Source organism: Leuciscus leuciscus (genome assembly GCF_965113295.1).
Source record: "Leuciscus leuciscus genome assembly, chromosome: 7".
Classification (NCBI taxonomy): Eukaryota; Metazoa; Chordata; class Actinopteri; order Cypriniformes; family Leuciscidae; genus Leuciscus; species Leuciscus leuciscus.
The window spans coordinates 21,418,281-21,442,747 of NC_138731.1; the positions used below are offsets into that span (position 1 = coordinate 21,418,281).

Consider the following 24,467-nt stretch of genomic DNA (forward strand, 5'->3'; position numbering starts at 1 on the left):
ACATACCTATTATTAGTACTCCAATATTTGTTTTTCTCAAGCCTCGCTTGTCTCCACGTCCGCACCAGTTGAGCTGTTTGGCCACGTTTGAGGCAAAGACCTTGTTGCAAATTCTCCCAACGGTCTTTTTCATAGTTTGACCTCCACTAACAGACAATCTGTTCACCTAAAACAGAGATTGAATATAGCATGTAAATAAAAATTCATTAAAAACTGTTTTATTTATATAATTCCAAAGAATCTTACCAATTTTTGCATTTTCCCTTTGTCTAGAAGTGTTTGCTCCAACCGGTCAAGATCCTCCATTGACATCAGAGGCAAGACACAATCTTTGTCTTCATCCTCCATCTGCAGTGGGGGTTCAAAGTGCTTGTTCCCCACAAGACACTGAACCAATCCAGTCAGGTGGTTGATTTTCCAGTCCATTTCTCCCTGCCACTCAAGAATAGCCCTCTCGTCAGCTGCAATACCACAGGTGATTTAGCTGGGACTGACACTGAACAAGTAAACCTTTATAAATGTATGAGCTTAACTCGACATTGTAAATTAAGAGATTAAACTTACCTGTACATTTATTATTTTCAAAACTCTCTGGGCTTGCATCTGACATGGCTGTAAAACAAATTTACAAACATTAAAACTTCAAATTTTCTAACTAATCCATTTCAGAAAAACAAAGAAATTGAATTGTTGTTAGATTCATGTTGAAAAGCAGCCGAAATTAAACGATTTAATCAAAGAAAAAATAAAACTGACCCAAACTTCTTCAAAACGAAACGGGTCTAATATTCACCTATTTGTTTTTAAGCAATGACTTTTAACGAGGAATACTTTCACTATGCATAATTACAGGTATTTTTGTAAACGAAGATCAGACAATAGTTTGAATTTTCTTTGTCTGTCGGTCCCCAGCTTTCTTTTTAACTTATTTTTGCTTAGCGAACACACACACAGAAGATTTAATACAAATATAAACAAGTAAAAGCTAGAATTAAGCCTTTATTCTAATATATTTGTCAATTTAGGTTGAAGTTGAGTCCTCAGGTTACGTCAACCCTGTTGCCATCATAACGCTCTCCTAACTCTTATTTAGATTGTATCATAGATTATAGGATTTGGTCTATATGGCAACATCAACGCTGCAAGGACATGTTTCCTTTTTATACTTCTTTCAACCCTGTTACCATTTTGTACAGTAAACGCTGGTCTGATTATTGAAAATGATTGTAAAGTTTTCACATTCAATTCTCTCAATAAGGATATAGTGCCATGACCTTTCCTTGTCTAGCTGAACTCTTGTTACCATCAGCCCTGTTACCTTTACAATAATTTATCCAAACCTATATTAAAGGTATAGCAGAGGATTTTTTACTTCCGGGTGGATCACCTATACTATTGGTCCTCCTAATTGTCAATCATTCTGGTGAATCAATCAAACTTATTCAAAAAGTGGAGAGGGCGGGTCTTATCTAAAATTCGGAAAGATCCTCCACTATAACTTTAACATACCTTGAAATGGTATAAATTTAAAAACACTATTCTGAAATGTTTAAAAATGTACTGCAATAAAACAAATGGTCTTAAAACCATGAATGTCGGTTCAGTAATTAGAAGTCTCAATATATGATAAACACGGTGACCTTTAAAGTTTTAAAGTTTAAGTAAAGCAGTTAGACTCACCTGTTCATGTTGATGCATTTCTCTTGTGATTCCCCTTCACTGAATGACTTGCGATGTGTATTAAAACATGCACAGCTCGAATTTTTTTTACATTTTTTTAATTCTGACAATTTTAACATGAATATTCATTAGAAAAGGATTATCAGTCTCATTCACTGAAAGCTCCTTTAAAAAATGTTTTGAACAAAGTATTCCATGATCTGGCCTGTGCTATGAAAAGTTTAATGATGTAACTTTCAAGGTCTTACAGTAAACAAAAACTCTCAGAAATGGATGCCCTGTGTACTTGGCCTTTTCAAATAAAACATTTAAATACCATTTTCATGAAATAATCAACATTCATTATTGCATGAAAATATTATTGCTGGTCTCAAGAAGAAATATTTTCCACCTCAGGCCCAAATTACCAAGTTAATTGTTCATTGAAAAAAAAAAGATATATATTCCTGTTACAGTTTAACACATGATTCAGTATTCTAAAGATATTCAGTAATGCTATTGCAAAGCATGAAATATTGGTCATACTCTCTAAATATGCAGAATATTACAAAAACACAATGATGGGGGGAAAAACGTAACAGGGCTGAATCCAATTCAACAGAGTTGAAAATGATAACAGGGTTGAAGTGTCTACTGTTAATGAAATATACATTAATCGATTCAATCATACATTAATTCATTCATTTATTTCAATTTTGACCACTCATTACAAAGTACCTCATAGCAGAACACATGTAATACAATGAGTAACATATTCATTTAGCATGGCCCATCTTTGTGAATTTAAATGTCAAGATGTCACAAGGTTCAGTCAGTGGAGGTTAAGATCCATCATAAACAATGGATTACCCAGAATCTCAGTCATCCTCTCTCTCTTTCAGTTACATCTGAAATATTGTGCAGGTCATTGACTTGGTCAAAAGTCATTTTACTGGGTGCCCGAATGACCACCCAATGGAGCCTCAATGTTGATCGACTCAAGTGCTTTTATGATCACCTCACTTTTAAGGCTATGCTGGTTTAGGTAAGGCCATGAAGAGTTGCTCCTGGGACGTCCTGACCCTGACTTGTCAGTCTGTCTGCGGTCCTCTTCGGGGTTGCAGTAACACCATCAGACTAGGTTCGGGGCTGTCTGGAGGGGAGGCAATTATTTGGAAAAATGGTTTCCTCTTCTGTCGTTCTTTGGCTTCTCTCCACTGCTTGCGCCTCCATCTCTGAGCCTTCTCACACAAGTCACCAATTCTCTTCTTTTTCCCTGTCTCAACATCTCTTCTCCACCTCTCTCGCTCAGTTCGGAGGTACCTTTCCCTGCGGTCAGGATCAGCATCCCTTCTCGCCCTGTATGCTCTCTGTTTTTCAGCAGCTGTTTTTGCCATTACAGAGTCTGAAAAAAGGAATCCAATGTGAAGACTTGCTCAGCTTCTCCTTATTCCAAATGAATAGATTCTTTAAACTCAGCATGACTTGATATGTATGAATTCATCATATGTACAATCAGCCTTTTGTGAGTACTGTCAATATTGATTCTGTTATTCAAAGAAAATGTATATGACCATTAAGAGATGGTCATATAGGTTGAAAAATGACCATTTCAACCTTGTAATTTTCAAACCTTAATTCTGTGTTACAGGGTTGAAGTTCAGTGTAAGCCTAAAAATGGCTTATAACAGCATCAGCGTCACTGCCTTACACTCAGACCCCAAAACTGAGTATTGAGCTTTGAAATCCTAACCTATTAAAAAACCGGTAAGGTACAGTTCATGTGGATTGCAGTACACTTTTGCAACTGGTAATACAGCCGAAGTTGTGATTATGAACAGCTCATGAATTTCTCACTGCTGCTCTTCTGTAGAAATTGCCTTCAGAAAGCAACTTTCACTTTTTGCATCTCTTTCGCAACATATCCATGGCAGGTGTTTGTAAGTTTTGACTGTAAAACCAAAGTGACAAACCATTGGTACTGGTGAAAATAACCATGATTTCCATTTTTAGTGCCTTTAAGTTTTCTTCTTGCTACAGTGGTAAACAGCGGTTGCTGCTAGTGCTCGTGGACCTCAGTTCAGAGTCAAACAATGCGAAAAGAGGTCTGTGGCCGACAGGTTTGGACCACACAATCAAAACCAAGTATCAAAACAAAAATATACCACTAACCACACGACAGATAATGTCTCTGAAATATTTTCTCTGCATTTTTTTTTGAATATCCCTTAGATGTTGTTTTAGGATATTTGTGTCATACAGTCACAAAGTCATACAGTTTTTTAATGAAATGAGAGTAAGTACATTTTTGTGTTTTATTGGTTAATTCTACATGGTTACACTAGTTTTTACGTAATTATAAAAGCTTTGTCTTGATTGGCTTAAAGTGAAGCACTCTGTCATTTTCAAAATCTTTTTTGGTGCACTTCCACTTCAGCAAAATCAGTCTGACCACAGATCAGAACTTTACATTTCTTCCAATTTAATTAGAATTTTGAAAAACAAGTTTGAAAGGCTTGTTAAAAATGGTCATCATTTACTCAACTGCATGCCATTCCAAACCCATAAGACCTCCATTCATCTTCAGAACACAAATGAAGATATTTTTTAATTAAATCTGATTGACTTCTGTTCCTCCATTGAAAGACTATTCACCCAAAACTCTGACGCTTTAAAACGTTCATAAATGGATCATAAAAGAAATCCATATGTATCAAGCGGGTCTTATGAAGAGTCACGATCACTTTATGTAATGAATAGATGTAATTTAATGTCAAGCACGTACGGTTGAGCTTCTGTTTACCATGTTTCAGAGCTCTATTTGTATGTTCACTGTTTATGTATATTAAAAAAACCTAAATTAGATCTGTTCATCGTAAAAATCGCGTCTTCAAATGACTTGCGGTTCAATTGCTCAATTCATATGGATTTATTTTCTCTGATTTTATAAAAAATATCTACATTTGTGTTTTAAAGATGGAACAAAAATCTTATGGGTTTGGAACGGCATGAGAGTGAGTGATTAATGACAGAATCTTCATTTCTGGGTGAACTAAACCGTTGTATTCCTTATTAAAAAATCACTGTTAAAATATACTCCGATGGTTAGCATTTATCTTGCTGTATTAAAGGGGCTATATGTAGAATTCAGAAACCCTTGTTATTAGCAACACCGGTGGCCGTTCAGTGAACTGCAGCCAGCAACTTATTGCTCGTGCTCGTCACTCGAGCACAAGTAACATACAGGAGACTGAACGTGATTCAAAGCCCTGAAATACTCACGGCGAAGTTCTTTTTCGTTCTTCACTTAACACTTAATCATCTAGAATCATCCATGCTGCTGAGACCGACGATTCCAGCTCTGCGATTCACCGGCATCATGTTGACAGATGAGGTAATTATAAAAACAAACTATCATAAGTGTAATTTTAAAGTATATTTGAGACTATAGATCAGGCTATGTGAGACAATAGTTTGAATTAATCCCTTTTCTTTGAATGACACATTGACATTATGGTACACAATAGCTCTTTCAGCATGATCCTGAATATTGTATTTGCATTCATTTCATGTGTCATTGAACTGAAGAGAGGATCTTGGGAGTGCGCGTAAATGTCACATCCTTTGGATTTTCCCAGCGAAACAGAGTCCTTCACACAAAAAGCAGGCTTTCATGGAATACCTAAAGTCGGGGAATTTCTCGTTTTTTACATTTCGTTACAAGCTGTTCAGACATTGGCAATATAAAAAGCAATTCATATATTAAAATTCTTACATATAGCCCCTATCAGAGCATGTGAGCGGAGTGGAGCGGGAGCGAGCGGGGAGCGGGAGCGGGCGGATCTTGGACAGAGCGCAGAGCAGCATTTTTAAAAGGACGGAGCGTCGCCTTATTTCCCGCTCCAATTTCGCTCCAGTTTCGCTCAGTTCACACCACGAGTCTGAAGCATGCTCAGTCAAACCTAAACCAGGATCCATCTGTCTTGCACAGTCATCAACAGTAGACTATTTTCAGTCAAAACTCGGCTCAATAATGGAGTTCATAAAGTAGGCTACTTCAAAAAGGAAAATGAGAAGTCATAGCCTACAGGTGTAGGCTACTATTAATATAAAACTAACTAACAATGATAATGTGGTACAAGAAAACGAATGTGGAGACATCGTTTCAGTCAGCAAAGATTCATTTTGGAATCTCAAAAGACACATCTCTCAAAAACATGAACGTGACCTACGCGAACACGCAACAAAAGGTTAGCAAATGGAATACGGTAACTTAAAGTGTAAATTAAATATAGCGTAATATTCAAACAAATTCGTTTTTTCATTGAAGTATTTCGTTTTATTTAGCCGAATTTGTGTCGTCCGTAATAATATTTATATTATTAGGCCCATTTATTCGTTTAATTTTACAGCAGTTTGTGTGTATGGAAGCCAATTTAAATTTTAATCGTGCGCGTTGTGCAAAAGTTCACTTATCAAAATTCTGGCCTTATAGTTAATTTACTTTTAAAAAATGTATATGTATATTTTTGTTTATATAATTTTTATTTATATTATTAGGCCCATTTATTCGTTTTATCCCTTTTTGTTTAGGCTATATTCCTTCTTACATAGGCCTGTAATTTGAAATAAAACATTTCAATTTGAAAAATGTTGTTGTTGCTCATTAGTTGTTTAGGAGGTAAGGCTGTGGTCTAAGCTAACAGTGATATACATGTAGATTTTTTTTCCTTTTTCGGAGCGAGCGGGGGGCGATTTGAGTGGAGCGCGGATCAAACTGCGTTGAGCGCTGAGCGATAATGAGCGGAGCGGCCTGATGTAGCTTAGAGCGGGGGAGCGGAGGGGTGAACAGTTCCGTGAGCGATGAGCGGAGATTCTCACCACTCCACTCCGCTCACATGCTCTGGCCCCTATACCAAACAGGATTGTTCGAATCAGCTTTATAAAAACTTCATACTGTCATTATCATTCCCTTGTCCAGTATATAAAATAAAAACAAGCTTTTTTTTAAATGGAATTATTCTTTGAAGCTTTTACACAATAAATATTGTGCCAACCATACTTAAAAAAAACATGTCTTGGTGACATATGTGTGATATCTGGGATTTAAAAGCCTGAGAAAAGGCTCTACTATCTACATGTTCATAATACCCCAAATAAACCAGTGTAAAAATGTTAATTTTATACTTACAGGTGGTTGGGTCCATGTTGATGAATGCTGGGATTCCAAGGTCTGCTGAAGTGCCTGGACTCTGAAGAGCTTGGAAGGATGCAGGTAGATCTAGTGAGAGCCCAAGCTCTGGTTCCCCCACTTGATGATGAAGTTCAGGGTTGGAATATTCAAGCCTAGACATGCTGCCAGCTTCAGCGGGTTCATCCTTCACACAGACAATTTCAACCTCGGCCTCCTCCTGTTTGATCTTCAGCGATGGTGCTCCAAAGGTCACTGTACTTGTGCTTGTGGTCTGGGATGACATGTTTGGATCTACCATCATGGGTGCCGAGAGGACGCTGCTGTCGGGCATGTCTGTGTGCCCAGTCTCTGCAGAGGCCAGAGGGGTTTGACCCCATATTGGATCACTGGTCTCAGACAGAAGCGCCTGACTGTCCACCAGGTGAGGGCTTGAGTTATCAACTATGGAAACAACAAAAGTCACTTTCTGTTGAGTTGAGAGAAAACATTAGGAAAGTATAATACACACTGCCTGATTGAAAATAATAGTCACATTACAAAATTCCTAAACTCTTTTCCTTGAACTTTTGAGCAGTGATAGTGGGTCATTTAAGAAATGAAATTCATTTTCATGTCCCCATCCTAACTGTCCATATATATTTAATAAAACATTAAACTAACATTTATGGGGATTGAAATAATATTTGTTAGTTTTCTTTTGTTACAATTCAAGAAGTGGCATCATTTTGGGTGTAGAACAAACTTCTATAAGTATTAGCAAAAGATTTGATTAACTCTAGTAATAGTCAGTTTGTCCCACTTTGAAACTCTGCAGCGTCGTTTTCTAATATTACATTAATGATTCTTGAAATGATTCTCAAGTGGACTATGTAAGCACACTTGCAGTGGCTATATAGTAAATAAATATTGTATAAAATAAATGATTATAGAAAATCAGTCATTTGTGCATATGATATGTGCCATCGTTAAATAGTATATGTAGTCTACCACCCTGTTCGAAATATCAATATCGGCCTTTAAATTTTTTTAAAAAACGCTGATTTCACGCAGCCGTTATTTTGAAATCGAAAGCGAGGCTCCGGTGGGAAGAAAACCGGAAGTGTCGCCTTTAATCACAGGAGAGTCGTGAATGCGATGGCGTATTGTTGTGTTTAATGATGTTGTGTCAATTCTAAAAATGTACATACATTTCTTTCATACTTTAGACTATATACAGTGAAATTCATTTATAAATAAAAATTTTTTTTTATATATAATTCAGAATGTAAAAAAAGAAGCAGGAATGAACTATATATATATCCTATATTGAATAGTAACATCCAATAGTGTAAATCGCGGCAGCAGCTTTAGGTTGGTAATCCAAGGCATTGTTGTTTATCTTTACTTCCGGGGTTCTTCCCACCGGAGCCTCACTTTCGATTTCAAAATGGCGGCTGCGTGAAATCAGCGTATATACTTCTATATATATCTATATATATCGTGCACTGTATTTATTGTGAAGTAGTAGTGTACTTTACAGTGTCCTGCTGCAATCCATCAATTTTCAGCAAGATACGGTTGCATGTATCCACCAATCGCTGCGATATATATATATATATATATATATATATATATATATATATATATATATATATATATATATATATATATATATATATGAATAATGGAATAGTATTGTTCATTCCTGTTGTGCAGCACCTTGATCTCTGTAACTTCTTAGAAAGGAATCTGTTTGTGTTATATTTTATGGAGGTATTACTATAACAGTGTAGTGTATAAAAGGGTTTCCTTCATGTAAACAGTCCCTTAGTGCTTTTCTTGCATATTCATGTGGACATTTGTTTGTTGTTTTGTAGCGATATTTGCTTGTATCATCATCACTAACAGCGGAATAGTATTGATCATTCCTGTTATGCAGCTCTGTAACTTCTTTAAAATGAGTACAGTGTGCTTGTGTTATAATTTAAGGAAGTATTGCTATAAAATTTGTAGTGCATGAAAGTGTAGTTTAAGAAATGATTTACACAATGGCAAGAAAATGAACAAGATGAAACCCAACAGCATGGAAATAAAGAGCTACAGTTGCTCAGTAGGGGTGTAAATCGGAGCCTTCATGACGATTCGATACGATACCGATTTCTTAAGCCAACGATTCGATTATTTTCGATACTTCAGAATTCCCCGCGATACGATTCAATTCGATACGATTCAATACTAGATATGTTTACATTATCTATTAAGTTTCAAATAAATCAACAAAAATAATAAATATGCCTTTTATTGAGAATACAGAATACAATTGCATGTCACAAAGAAATTGATCTTCCACCTCCACGAATGAGACAAGTGTTGTTCATTATGTCGCCTTGTTGAGGTAAATTGTAGTTTTCCTTGCTTTACCCTGGTCTTAAAAGTAAAAAAGATTACTGTGAAAAATAGTAGAATTAAATTAAATACATTTATGGTGAGAATACAACAATTTATTTAATTAAACGCATTTATGGTGAAATTACTACATTTTCATGTCAATCTGTGTTCATTTTGACCACGTAACATGCGCTGTCACTTTAATTCAGCGTTTGCAGCACAGCAGAAATAGACTCGGTGTGGAAACGATCTCTGCACTGCTGTATATGCACCGCAACTGGAACGGATAAACGGACCGCAACCGCGTGCAGTGTGAAAGCTCTAACCTGTTAACATGGGTACGGTACGCACCGCATACGCACTGCAAACGGAGTATGTGTGAAACGGGCGGAGTATGTGTTTTTCCTGAAGCCAAAATACTTCCACACCCATGACTTGACGCCAACTGGAGTGTGTAACATTTCACTGTCATTGCCAGCTCGCTCTGACGGTTCCATCGCTCTTGAAAGTCAGACTCAACAATGTGTGTGAACATAGATAGACTGTGAAACGTAAGGAACGCGTGTGAAGTAGAAGACAATAATGAGGTTAGCGCCACCCGCAGTTTAGTAGCATATGTCGGAGCAGATGCTGAAAATAGACAGGCAAAATAAACACATTAATCGATACTTTTGCGGATGCATCGAATCGTCGGCTGTATAATCGATGCATCGATACGAATCGATTAATATTTACACCCCTATTGCTCAGTGAGGGATTAACAGCTGAAATTTGGACAATCACACCCATTTCTGTCATTTATTTAAACATAATAGAATGTTTAAAGCGCAAGACAAACCAAATAATTCAACAAAACATCACAAAAGTATTCTAATCAACTTCTAATACCTAGCTAGAAATGTCTCCAGCAAAAATTGTGTCACTTCTTGCAGAATGATTGCGGGATGGAAAGTAAAGGGAAATGTACAAATTAAAAGTGATATTCCCAAGAAAACATTTCAATTAGAGAAAAAAAGAAATTACCATCTGGAATATTTCTTAATAAATTGCCAATTTTATTTTAGCGGCAAAAGTGACAATACTCACTCAAACCAAAGTAATGAAATTATTTAAAATTAAAGGGTTCGTTCACTTAAAAATTCAAATTATCCCATCATTTCCTCACCCTCAACCCATCCTATGTGTATACACCAAGCGGCAACATTCTAATCTGAAAAATGAAGCCTACCCGGAAGTGCGAAAAACTGCAATACATCGAAAATCCGCTAGGGGAAGGTCCCAAAAGGGAGCAAATGTCCATACACCCCCATGTTAAAATGTCCGTTTTCACAGCATAAATTCATGTTTTTACAGGTTGGTCCCATGGACTTTTATTGTATTTTTCGATAGGTTCCGAGTGCCTGACAACTGTGAGGGGGGTGAATTTTTTTCTAACTCGTTAGTTTAGATCGTATTTAGATATAAAATGTATGACAAATAAGGGCGCGATTGACAGCTTGATTGACAGCTGACAACGAGCATAGGCTGCGCCGAGTGGAATTCCTGAAATTTGACGTCTCGGCCATGATCTGACACAACACATCATACCTGTAAGTTATCCTTTCTGAACATTTGTATTGAAATATGGCGCCGCCCATACCCCCCATAAACGGCCTCAAAACCGTTCTTCAGAAGTCTATGGGTGACGTCACAGACGCTTTGTCCATATTTTTTACAGTCTATGGTATACACTCATATGTCATATGACTTTCTTCATTCAGCCAAACACAATCAGAGGTAGGGTATATTAAATAATTTCCTGGTTCTTCCAAGCTTTATATCCATACAGCTTCAGGGGGTTAACAAAGGCCTTCTGAAGCTATGCGTAAGTAAATACATTTTAAAAATCCTTATTTATAACTTTATAAACTATATTCACTGGCTTCCAGTAATGGCCATACACGAGTAGGGAGGCATCCAAAATCGCATACTTCCCTAATATATTGGCTAGTAGGTGAAAAACAGTTTTGTGACAAAAGTGGTATGTCCGAATCAACAGTATTCATAAAAGAGTAGGAAAAAAGTACCTGGATGACCTACTTTTTTGGGGCTTCAAAATTGAAGGTAATATTCACTCCCATTATAAAGCTTGGAAGAGCCTGGGTATTTTTTATTATATATAACTCTGAATGTGTTTAGCTGAAAGAATAAAGTCATATACTACTAGATGGCTTGATGGTGAGTAAATTATGGGATATTTTTTATTTTTGGGTGAACTAACAATTTAAGCCTTATGTTGTGATACTGTTGATTAAAGAAAACTAACAAACATGATTTCTATCTCATCCTTGTTATTTTAATCTAATATATGATGGGAATATGAAAAGGTACTGCATCACTCATACATGTTTATCAGCTGACGTTTCATACCTTTATTAACTGATGGTCCATGGATCTCTTCAATGTGGAAATCAGCAATGTGATTTTCATTTCTTAAGGTTTCTTTGGACATGTGCATCTGATGTCTCACCCATGAGGGTCCAGCTACAGGGGCAGGTTCATTGACTCTCGGTCTGGGACAGGGGTTTGGGGCTTTGGCACACACTGACACAGTGCTCGTCGGGACTCTTCTGCAGTGCATCCCTGTGGATGTTGCCATGTCTCCATCTCCATGATACAGTCTATGGTTGGCGTCTTTAGCAGCCAGGACGCTAATGTACTTGCGCATTGTTTTCATCTGACAGCGAGACGTCTCCAACATTCTCCGGATGTTCTCATTCTCTTTCTCTTTAGCGGTCATCTCCCGTTTGATCTCCTCAAATTTGAGCCCGACCACCCGGATCATCTCTCCTAACACGGTCTCCACCGCAACGTTCACGGCTTTCTCTATGACAGCGCCCATTTGGCCCCGCATAAGAGAGATGGTCAAGTTCACATCCATGTTGACGTGCGCAGATCTGAGCTGGGTCGAAAACGCGACAAAAAAATATATATTTTAATGCCTGATATGTATACGAGTAGGCCTATATTTTGTGCAAAACGTAGGCTACGTTTACCAGACAAACGCACAGACTCCGTCCGCCATTGATTGGCCACGCAACGACAACACTGAGACGGAGCAGGAATCACATCCGGTTCAGCAGGAGTAATGTTACATGAACCCTAGTAGGAAGCATATAATGTGCGTTCCATTCGACAGGTCCCTACGCAGTGTGCACTACTCCCTGAACACGGTATATCAGTTGAAGTGGACTTCGCTGACAATAATCGCTCATTTGGAATGCCCTGCAACGTCATCAAAGAAAGGCAACCAAGGGGTCTTGCGGATTATGATACAACACAAATAAATATTGTAATTACTTTACTTTCAAATGTAAAATCATATAATAGGCCTATATAAATACAAAACAGTATGTAGCCTATCTAATCAATAATTACATAGACTACTTTAATTGACTATAAACATATTTGAAGCTGTACAGTAACTGTCATTAAATATGAAAATACATTTTGATTTGGTTATATAAATGTGCTCTTAATATGGTTTTAGTAATCGGTCTTTGTCAGACACGTGGGTTTAGATATCTCGTGGGTTTAGATATCTCGACACGTGGGTTTCTTTCCCACGCGCAGCTGCATCACAAACATTCCTGAGGTAAATAAAGTCAAATAAAAAAATGACGGCGCCTCAGCTGATTCTCAAAACTTTTCATTTATTTAGATATTCATACAACAATAGACTATGGAAATGTAACATTCATCACCCTAACCATTCATAAATAGGCTACACTAGTTTGTAATAATTACAATATTTATGAATTCTCAAATCCATACGTAAACTCAGAGCCGTTATCATTTTTCATTTAAAATTTCAAATCTCTTCCAACGGCTCTGCTCTGCTCTGGTTAGCTCATATCGATGTTCCCTTATTCCCTATGCTGTTTGCCCTTCGAACTAAACACGTTCGCTCCCTTCGGATTGGAATCTCACTTAAGATGGCGAAATACCCTGTGACGTCCACTTCGCAGCACTTACGGTCGAATGGAACGCACCTAATAGTGATGCTGTCTGAATAAAAGCGTACATAACAGTCATGCTTTATGGAGATGGCATTTTTGCATGCATGTACTTCACTAGGGTAAGATGGAAGAAATACCATCACAAAATGCGCTGTGAAAAGTTAGTTTGCAAGTAGGGGAGAGGGAGACAGTTGCAACACTTTTTGCATTTCCCTCAGTTACTCAGAGACTATTTGGACAGGACTAGACCAACCAAATTTGTATATATTAAACTTGCATCTGTCTGCTAATTACCCATACCATTTAAAGATGATTACATGACATATCGTTCACAGTATTTATTTGAATGGAAGAAGCCAAATGTTGCAACTGACCCCAACCCAGGGGACAGTTGCAACACAACCATGGGACGGTTGCAACATGTTAAAAATACCTTAAATTTCACTAATTAACTCAGTGAGCATAGAATTCTGAAAATATTTACTGTTTTAGGCCTACTATAATATTATAGTATTATTTATTTATACAATAATATTATTGTAGCCTATTATTTATTTAGTCATATTTATCAAATAACAGTTATTGAGTTTGTTTGTTTATGTGTAGAACATAGACAGGTTGTGTAGCCATAAACACTATCCCACACAATATTTAGCATGAACTAACAATACTTTTAAAGCCTATGTACATTTCTACAAATGCCAATTTTTATAGCCTATTAAAATAACGTTAATAATAATAGCTACATTAAGAACTATCATGAACTAACATTAAAGGACAAAAGTATTTTTTTTTTTGCCCCCACTCTCTGACCCCCCTGAAGGCCGCTATATGTAAAGACACATTTGGGGAAGCATTTCAATAATCCTATGAATGCATATAAAAAATGCCGAATCGAATTGAATTAATCGCATCGAATTTAACGTGAATCGTCTTGAATGGAATCATTCTGAATTTGCAAAAATCGCTCTTGAATCGAATCGAAAAACCTATGAAACGTGAATCGAGTCAATTCGCTGTCTACCCAAAGATTCACAGCCCTAAATGCCCACACTAGCGGTCTTGCACTTGACCACTTACTTTATGTATTTCCTGTATTCAGAAGACCGCAAGTGCGAGTTGAACTTTTGATTACCCAATAATTCACACTTATGTTGCAAAAATGCAAGACTGTTTACAGAGCTTTATTTAGATTTGTAATACTTTGCATTTTAAAATAAACTTGTAGATGTTAGTTCAGTAGTCCCTATGTAACAGAAGACACAATTAGGCTAATTGTGGTGGTTCTAATTCTAAAAAGCAGTTGTTAATGTAAATACACTTCTTTGCACTTGCAATAAAATATGCAACATTTTATGTTAAATCTAATTTAACTTGCAGTGGAATGTTTTCCTTGACATCTCATGATTTCAGGACACCTGCATGAGTTCCTGAACATGCATGATGCATGATGGGATACGCCTTGAATACCGCTCTGAAATGGTGGCTGCGTAGATGCATTTCAAGGTGGGAAGACATGAAGGCACGTCCGAATCCATTGTTAGCTTTTCTTTCTGTCTCCTGAGATACCTTAAAGGGTTAGTTCACCCAAAAATGAAAATTCTTTCAGTAATTACTCATGCCTCATGTTGTTCCAACCCCGTAAGACTTTTGTTCATCTTCGGAACACAAATTAAGATATTTTTGATGAAATCTGAGAGCAGGATCACGGCCTGTCACTCCATAGGCTTCTAAGGGATCAAAACTTGCCGCCCAGAAAAGTTAGTAAAGGCATCGTTAAAATAGTCCAAGGCTGGGTTTCCCGAAACCTTCTTAACGCTACGTCGTTCTTAAGTTACACCTTAAGCTGTACCTTATCGTTAATACGTGTTTCCCGAAACGTTCTTAGTTAAGTAGGCTATACCTTCTGTAAGTCATACGTTCGGAAGGTTGGTCTGGACCACTCTTAGCTTTACCTTAGCACTGTTGCAGGTCTATACGAATATAATTCTGAAGTTTTAATACACCCAGACAGTGTTCAATTAGGCTAATTCAAGTGTTTTCATGCAAAGAATAAAATTGTCATTATACGGATTGTTGTTAGATTTTTTATTATATTATCCAAAGGTACATCAGCTGGCAAACCATTAAAGGGCAGCGATACAGCGAATAGTTATTCTAAAAGACGGCGCAGTCTGCGGAGCGCTTTCAAAGGCCAGTGAAAGCAGACTGTCAGTTAAGTCCTATTCGGACGCTAATTGTTTATCTTGGGGATCGTACGATATTTTAAACATTTACAGGGGTAAGTGATTTTATTGCCGTCCGAATCCATAATGTCAGTGTTTTTTCTCACCCAACCCGTTGTTTGGTTTGAAAACCCATTGTTTTCTCACCCAACCCGCCAAATTGTTTTTTGACAAACAGGTCGTGTGGGAATTTAATTGCCGTCTGAATCCACATCTCTGAGTTTACAAGAAGAGATTCAAAATTCACTGTTTAAATCCTTTTTGATCACTACCGAGCACCGTATGTAAGATGTACACTTTTATTACTGAAATGCTGGAAAGTATTTACAAGAACACTATTTCATCGCAGCTCCACCTCAGCGAACAAAAATGGGAAAGAGAAGAAAACACGTAAAAATTTTGAAATGGTTATTGTGGCAGCAATATATGATTCAATTTTAAAATATGTTGGCTAGGCTATTATAGGCTATTATAGTTTTGATTATTTTTTATAATATCCCATGAGTCCTAATAAATGCAATTCCAACTATTTCCGGAAGTTCTTCTTTTATAAACACAGCTGTCTCTAATGCAGTGAAGCAGCTCCTGCACGAGAGAATAATTGATTCTCGAGCCATCGATATCAACCAATTCAGCACCACCGCCACGGACAGCACCTGGTAACGTCGCACGTAAGAAGGTATATCTTAAGCAGCTTTCAAAGGTATAGTCCGGGGAACACGCGTAGTAATGGTATACCTTTAGTTAAGTTATACCTTAAGAGTCTTCGTAGCGCGCTAAGAGACAACGTTATCGGGAAACCCAGCCCAAGTCACTACAGTGGCTCAACCACAAGTTTATCAAGCGACGAGAATACTTTTTGTGACTACAGTGGCTCAACCACAAGTTTATCAAGCGACGAGAATACTTTTTGTGCACAAAAAGTATTCTCGTCGCTTGATAAACTTGTGGTTCAGCCACTTTACTAACTTTTCTGGGGCTGCAAGTTTCGATCTCATAGAAGCCTATTGAGCCAGCTCTCAGAATTCATCAAAAATATCTTAATTTGTGTTCCGAAGATGAACGAAAGCCTTACGGCATTAGAACAACATGAGGGTGAGTGATTACTGACAGAATTTTCATTTTTGGGTGAACTAACCCTTTAATCTATTTTTGAAGGCAGCATAGATGTATCCTTCGCTGCCTTTGATATCCCACAATCCTGTGCGCTCAATTTTGTGACAGTTGAGCTTAAAATATGCCCTCTGAAAGTTGGTGGTCAGTTTGTGTGAAAATGTACGTTTTTGAGCAACGTTTTCCACTTCTGAAGTCATTTTTAGCAAAAAATTACTATTGTAAATGAGCGTTGGCATTTTTTAAAGATCTGGGACAATTTTGCGCACTTACTTCCTGTTGCGTGCACAAGCTCTCAAGTGGTCAAGACCGCAAGTGGGTATTCAGACAGGCCCATATTGTTTCACTTCCTTCATTCAGCTCAGCAAGTGTATCCACTCACAATCTTTTGCACACATTCCAATTCACGAAAAAGTACTGACAAAAATAAGTCGGCACTGAGTTGATTTTGAAATGTAAGACTAAAAAAATGTTTTAGGAGATGCACAGACGGTTGTCATTTAATGTATTGCATTAATAGAAAGCCAGTTAATATAAAGATTTTTAATACAAAGTATTTTCCCGAAATTATGTTTAGTATTTTCGTGCTGTGACCGTGGGGTGGGAACATGTGTGACGTAGCCATTTCAAATGTGGATTAGTTGATATACTTTGAAGTTATCACTTAAACCATTTACATTACTTCCCTTCCTTTACAAATAGTTGTGACTTAACACTTCGTAACACTGTTGTTCTAGGAAGAGAATTATTGAAGGCTAAAATAAAAGAAGATGCTATATTTTTCATTTAATGCATCTTCAGTCCTCAAAAACGGATAGAAAGAGCAGATTGAAAGATATACATGTTTACATGAAGAGAGTGGATGTGGTTTGAGGTTGATGAAATTGTTAATTTGTGTCAACAAACTTGCTTGGTCTATAGGTTACAGCTTCTGCACGATGTGGAAACTATGCAGAGTGAGATGCGAAAGCGTAGTCATAAATGTTTTTGTTTTTTTTACGGGTAACTCTGAGTTTGTTCCAGAGTGTCAAATGTTTGATGGTACTGCCAAATTTAGTTCATCATCGAGATTCTTCAATTTGAAATAGTCAATACAGACTTTATCTGTTGTTACATAAAAGACTGTATGTATGGAAGTCATGATGAGGAGGAACATGAATGTTCAGAGGCATGCTATCTGTTTTTGTTGCTGTTTTTCTTTTCAGAGGCATGCTATCTGTTATGACTAGACATGCTCAAATTATGACTTTGCATGTGTCTATTTGTGGGTAGTTGTTAGTTCAAGAGACATTTCTGTCTTTTAAAGGGATAGTTCACCCAAAAAGGAAAATGTTGTCATCATTTACTCACCCTAAGTTGTTCCAAACCTGTATGAGTTTGTTTCTTCTGTTAAACACAAAAGAAGATATTGTTGGTAACCAGACAGTTGACGGTAGCCATTGACTTCGACATTGACATTGATTACCGACATTCTTCAAAATATATATTTTTTGTGTTCTGCAGAAGAAAGAAACTCATACAGGTTTTGAACAACTTGAGGGTGAGTGATGACAAAATGTTCATTTTTGGGTGAACTATCCATTTATAGTTTGAAACAAATTGTATTTAGTCATTTGAAGAGTAAACACAAATTATTTCCAGTACAATACAAATTAAGCCTAGCGTCAGTTCTGGCAGGTCACGTCAAGCTCGCATCAGCTGACTCTCAGCTGATACACGTCTACCTATAGGAATACGACGCCCATACATATATACCTTCAGTATTATCAGCAGCTATCGCGTTTCTCAGGAGCTAATTACCCTCCTCCATCCCCAGCTCCTCTCGTCCAGTCAGGATGGCATTCTGATTCCCCTTGAATCAGAATAAAATCTCGAATTATGTTGTACATAAAATCTTGAATTAACGATATCTGCAAAACATTCATGTTGGTTTTGTTCTGTTTACCCTAAGTTTTTTTTTTCTGCTCTCCCTGCTCTTATCCATGCTAGTCTGCATGCGCAGGGAGTTCTTGCCCAGAACAGAACCATACCGCCAATCCTAACTGTATGCTAATTGTCAATCGTATTTGACGATAGCGGTCCTGACAGAATTTGTATGACATCGTGTTAATATTGGCACAGCAGTCGTTTCCTTCCTAAATAGATGTAGCTAAGCCATGCACATCTAGATACACATAACACATTTATAAGCTCTCATCTTGCTGTAATTTTCTTTATTTACATCACCAAATAATCATCAAATTTAATTCATCGTTCAAAATAATCTCTGTATATTTCAAAATAATATACAAATGTTCTTCTCAAGTCAGGTTGAAAATGTTTATGATTTTTGGAAAAAAGAAAAATTCAGCATTTTCTTGTATTGAACAAAAAAGATAATATCATTGATTATTGGTCCATGGGATCAAAATAATAAAAAAATGCTCAAGCTAGAAACTTTATACAGTACTTCATATACTTTTAGCTTGGCATAGCTACAATTCAGCATGAGGTTTTACTAGCCAGTAGATGAAACCATCTGCAACAGAGAACAAGACAGTGTAATGGGAGCGGTTGAATGGGGCGCAGCAGCAATATGCAGATTCAGGCATTTAGAAAAGTCTGTTTTGTTGGGTATAAAGGCAATTGTTTCATCCTACGATATTGTTTAGTGTAGCTTAACTATATTCAATCCAGAGCAGTTAAAGCGCGAGCACAAACACTTATTCCACTAGAAATGGGTTCAGGCAGTCATCATATGAGAGTTGTGGTTCATATCTCTGTGGGATCCTCCCCGTTTCTGCACTTCACGCATGTCCACGTATTCTGTGTCGTCTGGATCACGCCATTTTATATTCCTCTGAAACATAGTAAAATCATTTGTATTTGAAGTATTGTTGCGCCAAACAGCCACAGCTATCACAGTCATATTGCATTACTGGCACATCCAGTGTTGGCATGGCAGAAGAAAGCCCTTACCTGCATTGGCACATAGGTCAGAGTGTCAGAAGGCTCAGGCTTCGCAACCTGGAGAGGAAGACAAAAAACAGCACAGTTGTATTAAGCTTAGAATTATTGTATACCTGTATTGCATTGCAGGGGATTTAATTCATTTTTATCTCAAAGAATTGAAAATGATTTTAAAAATATACTAATTTGACAGCTTTATTAAATCAAAAGTGATGCCTGCACACAAAGGACAAAAGAAAAACACAGGACACAGGTATAGCAAAAGAGGGCAGAAGATGCGAAACAGGAACAATGTTCTAGTGAAAGGATGCCATTTCTTTAATAATAATAAAAAAAGAGTATAATATAGCTTAAATTTGTGTCCTAAATCATTTAAATAGTAATCATTTTCTTAATGCAGTACACTCAAAATTGTTAGTGTGACACAAAAATTCTTAGTGTGAAAAAAAAAAAAAAAATCTAATGGACCCTTTTCCATTGTACACCTTATTTTGCGATGTGGGTTTTCTTTGAATGTGCGAGACTTCCGATTCATTAGCCGCTATATTAAATGACTAGAAGAATAACAAAGTGCAGTAAATGGTCAAACTAATTGCGCTATGTGAAGATACATTACAATAATATGGTAATAAATACATTTGCGATATCAATTAGTATCACGAGCTGTTTTGTACAGCTAAAAATAACTCAATCGGATGATAAACATTATATTTGCAAATGGCCGCGCCCACTCTTATGTAAAAAATAAGGTGTATAACGAACCTTTTTTTTGGAATTGAAATGTTCCGTGGATGTTAAAGGTTCTTTATGGAACCATCGATGCCATAAGGAACCTTTATTTTTAAAAGTGTAAGGCTCTTGGGGAACACTTTACAATAAGATTTAATTATTTTACATTAGTTAACATGAACTAATAATTAGCTGACCTTCTATGGCATTTATTAATCTTTGTTAATATTATTTTCAACATTTTGTATTACATTAATGTTAACAAATACAGTAACAAACATAGGTAACACTTTATTAGTGTTAGTGTTACATATGTTACTATATGTGTTATTTATGTAGTTACTATAGTAATAACTATAAGTTATGCATAATTACATGCAACTAAACCAAACCAAACCCTTATCCTAAACCTATAGTAAGTACATGTAGTTAATTAATATTACTTAGTACTACTTAAATGTACAATTACAGTGTAACAAAGACACCTTAAAATGAAGTGTAACCTAAATGTATTGCTCATGGTTAGTTCATGTTAGTTAATACATTAACAAATGTTAACAAATGAAACCTTATTGTAAAGTGTTACTGGCTCTTGTGGGTTTGCTGTATTGTGAAGATAGTCATTCACGCCATGTCATTATTACCATAATGACAAGATTTGAGAGTAAAACTTTGTCCTTGTAAAACTTGTAATTAATTTGTAAGCTGTGAATTGTCTGAGAGCTCATACTTGTACCACATCCCCACTGCAGATTCATTTAGGCGATGCTAGTGAAACGCATATATCCCAGTCCGAAGACGTGCCTAGAGTGAAACGTCACGTGTTGTCATCTCAAAATTACCGTAATTAAAACATAGTGTGAACACAGCATGTGGTATATTCACAATATAGCACAGCCTCTCCTTCTAGATTATATAAATGAATGCAACAAGAGATGTATACAGACACTGAAACAAGATATTCAGTAAAGACACTAATACAACAATACAAGTACAAACATAAAATAAAAAGTCTCTAAGTTTACCCTCAATCTCATGTAGAATGCAGTGATGATAAAGCTGTAGAGACAGAGCACCGTCACCGCTATGACCAGACCACAGATTATCAAGGTATACATGTCTTCAAGTGAGTGCTTGTCTTCAACTGCGTGTTCCTGGTTATGTGATTCGTTAAAGCATGAACAGTTGCTTTTTGGTGGAACCCAAGGGGTGTTGCAACCTTAAAATAAAAATCGTTGTTTGTGAAAAATGCAAGATTTAAACTACATTTTTATATGCAGTTAAATATACCATTTCTAGGCTATAAAACTGGTTTATAGATAACTGTGTTGTTCAAATAGGGCGAACTTACCTCGGAAAAGCTTTGTTTTCGGCCCTAAGACACTTTTGATTGGTAATGGATTTATTCTGGTTATCTCACAGGAAAATTCATTTTTGTGTATGGCCACAGGATTCATCAAGGTGAACGTGAATCCGTTGTTATTGCTCTGCCATTTACACTGTTTTTGTTCTTGGTCCATTTTGTAAATCTCACAAACAACTTTATCATTCATCTTCAGCTTGGCTTCCATTTCAAACTTTTCTTCGCCATAAAACATGCATGCGACACTGACTGAGCCATCGTCATTGAGCATTGGGTTGAGAGGTTCACTCACATCCCAACTACAAACTGAAATAAAAAAGAAGAAATTTAATTCATTCATTCATAGTTCAAACATTTTACATTTTCTTTATTACTTTGAGAAAACTGTTTGACGTTGACCGTTTATGCACATCATTTTTCAATTAAAATCAATATTGCTCCACATCTTTTGGGAATATTCACGTATAACCAATTTACACGCACGTTATTTTGCTGCTATTCTCTTCTTAAAAACGCTCTTGCTATTTATTATGATTCCGATCATTTCTCATTCATGTCATTTCAATTGCACACAACAATGTGACAACCTGTAAAAATGTCAAATCTAATATAACCCAGAATTAGCTTCATTGGGACAGGTGCTGGTATAAATGAATATTCAGCTATGGTGGATATTTAGAATAAGGTCTTTACATGATTCGAAATGAATAGGCAAATGACAGCTGTCCTATTCAGATCTCCAGAAACCAGAGCATTGGCTTAATCTGGTTTTGGCAGTCAGGACCATATTCTAATTAATAAATGTAAATGCAAATTTTATTTCAATACACCTATATTTTCCTGTTGTCACGCAATGTGGCTGCATAAATCACACAACGATGGAGAATCCAAAAGAAACAAGAAATCATGGAGTAACACAACATTCTTCCATAAACGATACAGGACAAAGAACTTAAAGGGATAGTTCACCCAAAAAAATGAACATTTGTCATAATTTACTCACCCTCAAGTTGTTTCAAACCTGTATGAATTTGAATCTTCTGCTGAACACAAAAGAAGATATTTAGAAAAATATAGGTTACCAAACAGTTGATGGGCCTACTATGGAAGTCAATGGGGTCCATCAATTGCTTGTTTTCCCATATTCTTCAAAATGTCATATTTTGTGTTCAGCAGAAGATTGAAATTCATCCAGGTTTGAAACAACTTGAGGGTGAATAAATTATGATTTTTTGGGTAAACTATCCCTTTAAATACATGGGGAGTAACGAGAATACTAATCAAACAACAGGCGAACGGAATCAGCAACTATTGGAACAAACAAGTGAACTAATGGCAGAGAACACAGGCAAATAGAAACAAACTGAACAGAAACTGAACATACATGTTACACCTGTTGAATTAAACTAATATGACAAGCTTAAATTACCAAAAAATGGCCAGTTAAAACTTAATTATTGCTGGTTACCAGTCTACTTTCATGCTGGTTTTAGTGATGCTTTACCCACTGTGTCAAAAAGAAACCAGCATTGCCCATGTAATACATGTACCATAACCAAGCATTTTGGAATTTTAAGCTGGTCCAAACTATCTGTATTTCTTTCAGTAGTAATGAGAGAGGTTAGCCTCTTACCATTGTGAAGGATCAGAGAAAAGCTGAGAGCGAGCAGAGTAAACCTGTCAGGCATGTTAACGTCCCTCTTCGGTTATGACAGTGTGATGGTGGCCGAGGCTCTTCAGATTGTTTTTACTGGAGTGAGAAACAACAGGAAGTATGTGGGTGAGGTGATCAATATCACCCACAAACATCATATTTGTCACTTGTGGTAGTGCAAGAAGTTAATTAAGTGATGAGGGAAGATAGCAACATTTAACACACACACATTGAAGATTCATTATTGTGAAAAGAATCATATTGTGGGATATTATGTAAAAAGTGCGAATGAGTTTTTATCTCTTGCCTAAGGTGTCCCAGCCGAGAAACACGTCTGTGAGTGAGGAAATGAGTGGGCAGCTTTCTTGAAATATGAAGTTGTTGAAAGGAAAATGTTTGATGCACAACCATGTGGAAAAACCCATATCCTACTAAATGAGCAACAAAGTAATCTTGATCCACTTACTTTTAAAATGCTTTGATTTTTTTGATTTTTTTGATTAAATGCTTAGAAATTTTTGTTTCATATGTAATAGGCTATATCATATATCTGTATATGGGCCATTCTACAGAATTGGTTCTAAGTCAAGAGTTGGAAACATCTTGAAATTTGTTTGTCTTTTTCAACAAATGTTGTATGCAAATTGTATAATATCCAAGGTACACATTTCAAGTAATTGTGCAGTTAATTATCATATTGTATTTTCAGAAAGTTTTGGAATATTTTTCCTCTCCCCATATTTGTCACTACCGAAACACAATATAAATAATTTAATAATAAGGCTTATATTGACCGATTAATATTTTGTTTACATCTACCTTGTAAATATTTTTTGCTATTTAAATTTAAAAAAAAGTTTTCACAGGTAAATCAATAACTACCGGTATTACAATTTTAACAATATTTCAAGTGTAATTTATAAGATTTGTTGTATTTTGAATCCAATCTTTCTTTGTAAAAGGCATTCATTTAATCATACTGTTAACAAAGTTAAGGATTCATTAGTTTGAATATACATTGAACCAAACACAATAATAACATCTTAGTTGATAATACAATATACTTTATTTTAGACAAAACATCCATGTTTTGGTCGTGACGGCACATTATCGGTAGTGACAGTAATGCTTTGGTAGCGACCACATCACATTACAGAATTTTAACTCTCATTCTAAAACACTACTCAAACTAAGATACTAATGATTTGCATAACTG

General features: G+C 36.4%; 2 protein-coding genes across 4 annotated transcripts in view; both read right to left on the minus strand.

Annotated features, from left to right (window-relative positions):
* Positions 1–12,343, minus strand: part of LOC309503712 (uncharacterized protein) — a 16,049-nt gene extending 3,706 nt beyond the window's left edge. The window contains exons 1-5 of one of the 3 annotated variants that reach the window (XM_082176485.1): positions 11,630–12,343; positions 6,851–7,294; positions 565–612; positions 247–461; positions 7–166 (exon numbers count right to left, since the gene is read on the minus strand). In XM_082176485.1, coding sequence (XP_082032611.1) covers positions 7–166; positions 247–461; positions 565–612; positions 6,851–7,294; positions 11,630–12,140 — 1,378 coding nt within the window. In that variant the 5' untranslated portion in view covers positions 12,141–12,343. Of the gene's footprint in view, positions 1–6; positions 167–246; positions 462–564; positions 613–2,347; positions 3,065–6,850; positions 7,295–11,629 lie in introns of those variants that run through there. The other 2 variants (XM_082176486.1, XM_082176484.1) reach the window with 2 other exon arrangements.
* Positions 12,344–18,754: 6,411 nt separating this feature from the next.
* LOC309502740 (uncharacterized protein) lies at positions 18,755–23,372 on the minus strand. Its single transcript, XM_082175241.1, has 5 exons — positions 23,231–23,372; positions 21,586–21,903; positions 21,260–21,453; positions 19,515–19,562; positions 18,755–19,395 (listed from the first exon to the last, which is right to left on the minus strand). The coding sequence occupies exons 1-5, from the start codon at positions 23,283–23,285 to the stop codon at positions 19,279–19,281; spliced, it is 732 nt and encodes a 243-aa protein (XP_082031367.1). The 5' UTR covers positions 23,286–23,372; the 3' UTR covers positions 18,755–19,278.
* Between the last annotated feature and the right edge of the window lie 1,095 nt (positions 23,373–24,467).